Source organism: Haliaeetus leucocephalus, unplaced genomic scaffold, assembly GCF_000737465.1.
Source record: "Haliaeetus leucocephalus isolate CR32 unplaced genomic scaffold, Haliaeetus_leucocephalus-4.0 Scaffold273, whole genome shotgun sequence".
NCBI classification, from domain to species: Eukaryota; Metazoa; Chordata; class Aves; order Accipitriformes; family Accipitridae; genus Haliaeetus; species Haliaeetus leucocephalus.
Genome location: NW_010972709.1, coordinates 2,075,957 through 2,085,311, shown reverse-complemented (window position 1 = coordinate 2,085,311; position 9,355 = coordinate 2,075,957). Strand labels below are relative to the sequence as shown.

General features: G+C 64.3%; 1 protein-coding gene across 1 annotated transcript in view; it reads left to right on the top strand.

Annotated features, from left to right (window-relative positions):
• The first annotated feature begins 1,719 nt into the window (after positions 1-1,719).
• The window catches only part of RGS19 (regulator of G-protein signaling 19), a 7,909-nt gene continuing 273 nt past the window's right edge, over positions 1,720-9,355 (top strand). Inside the window, exons 1-5 of the mRNA XM_010569493.1 lie at positions 1,720-1,799; positions 4,591-4,733; positions 4,902-5,038; positions 7,506-7,580; positions 8,546-8,780. Of these exons, the coding sequence (XP_010567795.1) occupies positions 4,938-5,038; positions 7,506-7,580; positions 8,546-8,780 (411 nt within the window). The 5' untranslated portion in view covers positions 1,720-1,799; positions 4,591-4,733; positions 4,902-4,937. The remainder of the gene's footprint in view (positions 1,800-4,590; positions 4,734-4,901; positions 5,039-7,505; positions 7,581-8,545; positions 8,781-9,355) is intronic.

The following is a 9,355-nucleotide window of genomic DNA, read 5'->3' as shown; positions in this document are numbered from 1 at the left end:
GGATGGTGTCTTCGCCGGCACCGGGGGGGGGGATTTGTGCATCGCCCTTGGCCGAGCAATCCCCACGGAGGTCTGTGATGAGCAGCAAAGCTGCCCTCCAGGTTTTGACCCATAAAATACGAAGGGAAGGTCCCTCCTGGGGTGGAGAGCTCATACCGTGACTGGAGGTGGCCAGAGAATAAAAATATCCTCTGTGTCAGTGGGTGCCCCACGGCCGGCGAGCTGGGGGTGCCAGGGGGTCCTCCACAGGAGCGTGGCCGCATCCTGGCAGCCTCCAGCTCTCGGAGCTGGCCCTGCCCGGCAGCGGCAAAGGGAATCCTGGAAAACCATCTGGAAAATAAATGAGGTTCAGGTGACCAGAGAAACAGAGCCCCGCTGAGCACCCGTGAGGACAGCAGCGATGGTGGGGTGGGTGTTGGCAGAAAAAGTAGCTGCCGAAGCGGAGGGTGACTTTTGGGTAATGGGGGGGGTTTCCATCCAGACGGGGTGGAGTTGAGGACGGCGGCGGTGTGACTGCGTTGGTTTTTGGGTGCCGGGGTACGCGCTGTTGGAAAGAGAGGAGATAACAGCTCGGCATCCCCCGGGAAGGCGAGGGAAGCGGCTGCGCCAAGTGAGATGCTGGACCGGGCTGATAACGGGCACGTGCCACAACCGGGCGCCTGGCCCAGCCCCGCAGCCCCACGGGAGCACTCAGGGGGTTGTCAGCATCCCCCCCTCCCTCTTTTTCCCCTTTTCTCCCCTTTTCCACCTGCGGCGAGCCCGTGCGAGCGAGGGGCAGCCGCTGGCAGAGACCACAAACCAGTTTCGGTCGCTGGTGTGGTGCCAGGGCCGGAGCCCCCCTCTGCCCGCAGCGGTGCCGAGGGCACGTTTAATCAAGGAAACAGAGGTTGGGCGTCTGATTTCTCTCTCTCTCCTTTTTTTTTTTTTTCTGAAGAGGAAAAAAAAAACGACCAACTTTGTTTGTGAGTCACTCTTGGCCGAGGGAGCCGGGCTTTGCTCTGCGCAGCAGGCGGACTGGCACATCCCCGCGTGGCAGGGACGATGCTGCCGGGAGGCACCGCAGGAGGCTCTGACTCAGCCCACCCTCGGCCACCGGCCCCCTTCCCTCGTTGCCCACCTCACTGCCGAGCCAGCATCCTCACCCCACGGGCAGCACCGGAGCCCCGGGGATGCCCGGGGCACGGCGTGGCGGAAAGCACCCTCGCTTCCAAGTGGCTTCAGCTGGGTACCGGGAACTGGCCTGTGCCCACCCTGGGGACATATCCTGGCCGTCACTCCTCAGCAAAGCCCATTCCTTGGCCGTGGGGTTGTTCCAGTGCCGGCGTGCCCGGGCTATCTCCGAGATGCCTGGCTGCAGCCGGCATGGGGGAGTCAGTGCCAGTCCTGTTCGGGGAGCCCCGGCTCAGCTGCCCTCATGCCTGCGGCAGCCGCCGGATCCGGCCAAGGGGTGGGAATCGGGAGGACGATCCGGCTCAGCCACCAGCGGGACTCGCTCTGTCCCGCTCCTGCCCCGTCGGGGCGGCCGGCCCTGCGGTGGAGCGGCGAGGAGAGCAGCCGGGCCCTGCCGGGGCTTTCCCAAAAAAGGTCTGAACTCTTCGGTTGAGTTTGCCACTTCCCTTACCACTCCCTTTCCTGTGAGAGGATGTGTTCGGCCGCTTTTCTTTTCTCTTTCTCTCTTCTTTTCTCTCCCATCTCCCTGCCCTCAGACCCGGCGGTCCCGGCGATGCCACACACCCCCTGAGCCGGCCGGGGTCACCCTGGCTGGCACCCGCCGCCGCAGCGCGATGGCCAGGCTGCAGGTATGGACACACCGCCACCGGCTCCCCCCGTGTCCTCCCCCCGGGTTCTCCCAGCAGCCACGGCACAGGGTCGGGTGGGCACGCCAGGGGTTCGGCGCAGGCTGCGCTGGGGGTGGGCACTGGTTTGTGCCCCGCTTTGCAGAGGCGGGGGTGGCCGGAGGGGGATGCCACGCCGCTCAGGGCATCGTCCCCGGCCGGGGCACTGGGGGAAAGTGGGATGCATGGAGCGGTGTCATTCCCGTGGCCAGTATTTAGCGTCGCCTTGGGTTTTGCCCATGTGGGCACCTCGATGCCACGGCTCCCACTGCAGCTGGCACAGGGCCGTTTTGGTGACTGCTTTGGCTGGGGTTAAGCCGGGCACGGGGCGCTTCGCGTGCGGCTGCGTGGGATGGAGCTGCCCCAGCGCCCCGGCGCAAGGAGCAGCCAGGTGGATGGAAGAGAAGGTTTCCCTTCGAAAGTCATTTTAGGGAGCACTCGTCTTGTCCGGTTGCGTGGGGGGGTCTCCCCTCTCCCGTTTGGGGAGAGGACGGGGCGGTGCCAGGCTCGGTGGGGACGTCACGGCCGCGTGAGCCGGCGCGGTCCCGGGGAAACCCAGCACATGGGGACTCCCAGCCCGGGTGCTGCAGGCACCAGGCGATGATGGCAAAAGCTCCCGGGGGGCTCCCGGAGCTCCCGGGGTTGGGGCGAGGGCAACTTTTGGGGCGTTTCTTCTCTCCGCTGGGGAAACGTCCCCTTTTTTGTCATCCTTCCTCTTTTCATGGCCTCACGCGCGCGCCCTCGCCTTCTCTCCGGCACTCATAGGCTTCCACCGCCCGCCAGCACTTCCTTATCCGCCGGCCCCGGCGTAGACGGAAACAGCCCCATGGCATGCGGCCCCCCCGCCAGCATGGTGGGCTGGGGGGCTATGGGTGTGTTTAGAGGTGCACGGGGCTGGGAAACCGGCCCCGCAAATCCAGAGTGTGATGGCATCACCCTTTGGTGCCGATCCGGAGCGCACTGGCGTTGCCTTTTGGTGCAGTGAGCCGGGGGGGGACCCTTCGCGGCCCCATGCCTCCCTTCTCTTCCCTGGCTCCCTTGGCGCAGCCCACACAGCCAAGGTGGGTGCCACAGCACCCGGGATGAGCAGCGAGCCGATCCTGCATCTGGCCGGGTGCTGAGGGCACCCCATGGACATGGGGAGGGGATGCTCCTTGCTGGGGGATGCCGCTCCATCCCGCCGCCTCTCCGGGGTGTTTTGGCTCAGCCGCTTGCGGGTCTGCTCTGGCCAAGGTCTAGCACCAGCTGCAGAAGCAAAATGCCTGGAAGTCCCCCTGGAGCAATGCCACGCGCTGTCCCCACGTCCCTGTCCCTCGCCCGCTCGACATCCCGGGGCCATGGCAGAGCCGGGGCTGCCTTTGCTTTGGGGTGGGCTGGGAGGAAGCAGGGTTTTCCCAGCCTTCAGGTTTTCCCAGCCTTCAGGTTTTCCTCCTGCTCGCCCCGTTTCCCACAACCTCATCACCGGTTGCTGTAATTAGTGCTGCGGCCCCGCTGGGAGCCGTGCCCAGAGCCTGGCTACCCCCGTACTACTGTGGGGTTGCAGCCCCCCCAGCAGCACTGGGCACCGTGGGGTGAGTGGGCTCAGAAGCGGGATATCACCCTGGGTGGGCAGGGAGAAGAGCGGGTGCCGGGAGGAGAAGATGGTCGGGCCAGGGAAAGCAAAGGAAAAGGAAAAAAGTGGGAGGTTAAATGGACCTGAGGGCAGCACGGTGCAAGAGGGAGCTGAGCCTGCTGCTGAGCCGGGTGACAAGGTCACAGCCGTCCTGCCAGCACTCGGAGCTATAAATAGGGACAATTGGGAGCGAAACACAGACTCTCTCCTTTTTCGTTCCTGCGGGAGCGATGGGAGCCGGCGGGAGGGTTTGCAAGGGCCCAGGCGAGGAGCTGACGGGAAGCACTGCCAGGCGATGGCCATGCTGGGGAATTGATGAGACCTGGGGCAGCTCGAGACAGGGATGCTGGGGTCGAGGCGGCCGGGGGCTGTCCCTGCCCGCTGCCCCCCTCTCCCGTTCCTTCCTTCTGGCAGAAGAAGGACTGTGATTGCTGCCCACTGCCCTCGGAGGGGCACAGGGTGGCAGAGCCAGCTGTGACCGCATCCTTACCACCACCTGCATGGAGGTGGGTGCTCAGCACCCAGCACCGCTTCTGCCCAGGAGCATCCCTGCTCCGGGCTGGGCTGGTGGTGCAGGCAGGGCACGGGGGGATTATTCTGCAGCAATGGTGCAGACAGCGCCAGACTCGGCCAACGCTTGGCACGGGGCGAATTTTGGTTTAGTGCTGGGAGCTGTGAAAACTACCCCCCCACACACACACACCCCCCGTTTCCTTCCACTCACATGATGCCGTGGAGCGGCTCCGACTTCCCCATCCCGGCCCTGAACACGCCGGGGGGGGTCCGGCTTTGCTTCCCCACGGCACTGGGTACAGCTGGGGGTGCACGAGGCCGGCGCTGACCCCCACAACCTGCCCGGCCCTGCTGGTGTCTGTGGGGCTCAGTAGCACTGCCAAAGCATGGGAAAGGGGGTTCTGGGCAAAGCGTGGGGCTGGCAGAGCGTCTGCAGCCGTGTTTCCCCTCCTCCTTTCCTTCTCGCTTCCTTTTCTTGCACGCTTTTCTGTCTGCCTGCCATGCCCCAGCTTGCCACCTGCAAAAGGGCATTCCCCAGCATGGAGCAGCCCCCTCGCCGAACCGCTCGAAGCTGGTGGGGGGGGTCCCTCTGTGAAGGTAACGTGGTGCCGCTCCTCTCCCTCCCCGCAGGCTCCGTCCAGGAGGCGGCAGGGACGTTAGCCGGGGGGTCTCGGCGGCACGGCTCACCCGCGGACTGGGAGGAGCGGAGAGCAGCAGAAGAGCCACCGAAGCACGACCCAACCCCGTCCACCGTGTATGAGGCTGGGACGCAGGTGAGGTGGTGACCAGCTCAAGGCTGGCCGGTGGCCGGGATGGCAAGCGGGAGCCAAAACTAAATCCCAGCAAGTCACTGCACGGGGGTCCCTCGTTTCCCTCGGGCTGCTCGCGCTTGGTGGGAGATAATCATTCGCTCACCCGCTCCCTGCCCTCCTGCTTTTCAGTACGCAGGACCCGCGTCCGCAGAGACACCCCTTCCGATGTCCCGGCATGAGACTTCTCCGACAACGGTGCAACCCGCCAGCAACCACCGCCCCAACGCCTGCTGCTTCTGCTGGTGCTGCTGCTGCAGTTGCTCGTGGTACGTCCCACCACGCACCCTGGCCCGAGGGTCCTGTGGGGCGGCGAGCATCGCCCACCCAATATTGTCGTTTGATATTCAAGGGTCCCGTAAGCAGGGGAGGCGCGAGAGTCACCTGCGTGTTGCTGGGTCGCTCCGTGCTTTCTGCGGCACCAAGCGCTTGGATACGGCTGCTGCCGGAGCAGGCAGATGGGATTCCCGAGGGGGATGGGGTCCCGCAGCAGCCCCCAACCCCTGGGTGCTCTGCAGCCCTTTGGTGCGGCTCGCAGTGCCCGCAGGCAGTGGGTGTGGGAGGGCGGCGGGGATGGAGCCCGTCCCACTCACCGAGCTGAGCCTCCGGGCCGCTTGTGTGCTTTGTTGGGTTGGGAATTGAGAGTGAATTGGGTGCTGTGGTTAGAAAAGGTGTAAATGGTGTTTTGGAGCAGATGGGCATTGGCGATGCCGCGGCGTGTTGCTCTCCCCCCCGACGCGGAGCCTGGTGAGCCCGAGCCTCGCCTTGCTGCACCGTGACTCCTGCCCGTCGGCCAAATCTTTTAAAATATAGAGAGCAGAAAGCAGCACCGGGAACCCCGCTGCACTAACGGCTCTCCCGGGGCTGGATGTCCCCAGCCTGGCTGCACGGGGGAAGCTGCAGACAGCGTGGTGCTTAGCCGAGCTGCCCAACCTCTGCCTCCCCAGCCCACCCTCCCAGGGCACCTGGCCGTGCCCGGGCAGGGTGACGAGGCTGGGCAGCAGGACCCCTGGGTGCAGCACTGTGCAGGCAGGAGGATTTTGCTCCCTGTTTCAGGCAGGTCGGGTCAGGAGGAGAGCTAGGTTTCCTTGCCCAGCATCACGGTGCCTTCTTGCAGCTGCAGTGTGCTGCCCGAGGTGGACCCCCCCCCGGTCCGTGGGAGCCCCCCCAGGTAGCTCTGCCTTGGAGCAGCAGAGTCTGGTCCTGGCCTCCCAGTGCTGCCCAAAGCCAAGGACATAAGCAGCCGCTTGCCTGCAGCTGCATCTCCCATCCTCTCTGAGGATCCCCAGCTCCATATTCTCAGATAGCTCAGATTTTGGAGAGCCCGTCTGCTCTTCTCCATCCTCAGTGTCAGCCCTTTCTGAGATTGCTGACGGCTTCGGGCTTTGCAGCAGCTTTGGGCTTTACACCCACCGACAGTGCTGAGCTTGGGGGAGCAACAAGCCGTGGAGCTGAGCCCCGTGCAAACACACGGTATATCCCCAGCACCCATGTCAGCCCCGTGCAAACCCATGGTGCATCCCCAGCACTGATGCATCGGCCCTGTGCAAACCCCCACTGTGTTCTTGGGGCCCTATCTCGCCTGATTCCGTCTCTTTTTCTTGCATTTGCAAGGCAGCGAGTGTGGCGATCGGCTTCCCTCCTAGCCTGCCCTGAACATCTTCCTCCCAGGCACTGCCCAGGGCTTGGTGGCATTCGGTCGTGGGCAGGGTGACCCTTCCCTGTGTCCCTCCTCCATCTCTGCAAGAGGCCATGAGCATAGACAGGGCAGAAATCCCTCCCATATCCCGCTCCCGGAGCAAGCAGTGGCCGGTGCCAACCGTTTTTGGGGCTCAAGCGTGCCAGGCAGCGAGCGCCGGGGCCAGCGTGGGCAGGGACGTGTCTGCAGCTTTCGCCCACCCCAGCCGCCCTTGCTGCCGGGAGAGAAGTTTGCACATTTAATCTTGTGCGAGCGGTGAGGGATGGTGTTGCAAGCAGGAAGCGCTGCGGTCAGTGCTGGGCACCGAAATTCGAGGGAAGTTGGCTGGAGGCCGCTCTCCCCTTGCACCACCGGCACCCCTGGGGGTGAAGGATGGGGGGGACACAGGGGATGCCGGCACCCCTGAGCCCTGGCACCTCCATTCCACGCTCGGCCTCTGGGCTGGACCGGTGCTGGGTTTCCTGGGGGGTGCAGGGTCCGGCACTTCGCTTTTCTCCATCTATCCCGGCCACCAGCTTCCTTGGTGAGCCGGGGCCAGCACCGGCTGGAGACCGGGATAACCAGGCACGGGATCTGAGCAGACCGTGGCGCTGAGCCCCGACGGCTGCAGCCGTGGGCCCCACAGCCACCCCCATTTATTTATTTATTGGTGTTTATTTGTGGCGGTTCGCAACGGCTTTGCCGTGGGCCGAGCCGGCACTGACCTCTGCCGGCTACTGCCACCTGGCCCCGCGGCCGCTCCGGCTCCAGCTTGGTCCTGGCACATGTCCCGGTGGAGTGGGTCCAGGGCCACGGCAGTGCCAGAGCGCAGGAAACCCCCTTGCACGATGATGGCAAAAATTGCACAAGGGAGCCGGGGTGCTGCCGGCACAGCGGGTGCTGGGGCAGGCAGGGTGCTGGGGAGGATCTTGGCAGGGACAGGGGGGGATGCTGGTGCTCACGGAGGAGATTTGGTGGCCAGGGCCAGTTGGGGGGGTCAAGGTGGGGGTCTGGGTGCATCCCCAACGCCCCTGACTACCTTTCTATCTCCCCGTTAGGAACGAGGACCGGGAGCGAGCATGGAGGGCGTCCCGGGAGACCAAACTGGAGACCATCCCAAACTGTGAAGCATGGTGAGCACAGGGGCAGTGCCGGGGGAGGGGGGGGAGGTGGGGGGGGGCGGCATTGCACAGCACAGCACGTCACGGTCCGCACTGCCACCCTCCTGGCACCCAGCCCCGCATCCTGCCTGCTGATGCACACACGGGGAGTGGGAATGGGGCACCAGGACTTGGGGGTTCCCGGTGCCGCTTCCAGCAGCATGTCCCTGGTTCCCACCGAGAAACAGAGAGCCCGGAGCCACGGGCTGCAGCACTCTGCAATTCTGGCCCTCGGGCCCTTTGCAAAGGGAAACTGAGGCACGCAAGGACCTCAGCAGCTTTCAGGCTGTGTCCCAAGGGCAGACCCTCATCCTGCAAGCACCCTGCTCTGGGGATGCCCTGCACCGAGCACCCACTCCCTGGGGGACGGGTATGACCCCCCCCCAGCCCAGCTGTGGGTGCTCTTTGGAGTGCCTGGCACAGCAGCATTAGGGGGTCAGACATGCTAATTAGCCGCTGATAATGATTGCTCCTGCCCTGCTTTAGCAGGTGGTGGCTATTTGCAGGTAATGGCTATTTGCTGGGGAGCAGCTTCCCTGCCTCCCCCAGCTGTCGGGGATGATGAACCAAGGCCAGTCTCTCCCCTGCTCTGCAAGGGAAGGGCTTTTGCTCCCTTTTGGGTTTGTCCAAAGCCAGCACCAAAATACGCCTCAGTTTGGGAAATTCAGCTGGAACCAAACCCACGCTCCATCCCGGCCAAGCAGAGCCAGGACAGATGCCGTGAGTGATCTCCCAAAGCCTCCGTAATAACCGGAGCCTGAGCAGGAATGGCCTCGGCATGAGCACCGGGGATGCGTTCGGGCACAGTCCTTCTGGGATGGGACCAGGGATGAGCACGGCTGAGCCGCTCGGGGAGGGACGACGCAGCGGGGAACCCGCAGCCCTCCTGGGGCTGACCATAACGCTGTCCCTTTGCCTTCCCCACCGGGATCTGGCAGCGCCAAACCCACTCCGGAGGAGGTGCGGGGCTGGGCACAGTCCTTCGACAAGCTGATGAAGAGCCCGGCGGGTCGCAATGTCTTTCGGGAGTTCTTGCGGACTGAGTACAGCGAGGAGAACATGCTCTTCTGGCTAGCATGCGAGGAGCTCAAAAACGAGTGCAACAAGCACACCATCGACGAGAAGGCCAGGATGATCTATGAGGACTACATCTCCATCCTCTCGCCCAAGGAGGTACGGGGCAGAACGCCTGGGGGGTGGCTCAGGCTAAAATGGGGGGGTGGTGTTTTTTAGGGAGATGGCTCTGTCCCAGCTGCAGCCCTGCAGCAATTTGGGGATGGGGTGGATATTTGGGGATGAGTTTGGCAGGGTAACGGGTTTGCTTCTTGCTTGTGGACGGTGGAGTGGAGGGCATCCCCAGCCCCCCAAAACCACCCTGGGATGTGGCTGGCAGCGGGACCACGGGCCGGGTTGTGCTGTGGGGCCAAAACCTCACGAGGGCACCAGCGGGCTGAGGAGATGCTGCATCCCAGCTCAGAGCATCCCCCCAAAGTGGGGGCACCCGGGGGGGAGCACCCCATCCCACCTCCCTCTGCCCAGCAAGGGGACACAGGGAGGACCCAGACACCTCTCCGCAGCTCCCTCCAAAACACCCTGGCTCTGGTGCACATATACTCCAGGGTGGAACATGCTGTGGTCTCCCCGCATCTGGCCATGGTGCCACGTTGATACCCAATTTCCTGTGAGAGCCTGTGCAGGGGTGGGTGCTGGGACTGGGGTTTTGTCGTTGGGGATCCCTCACCGTCCCC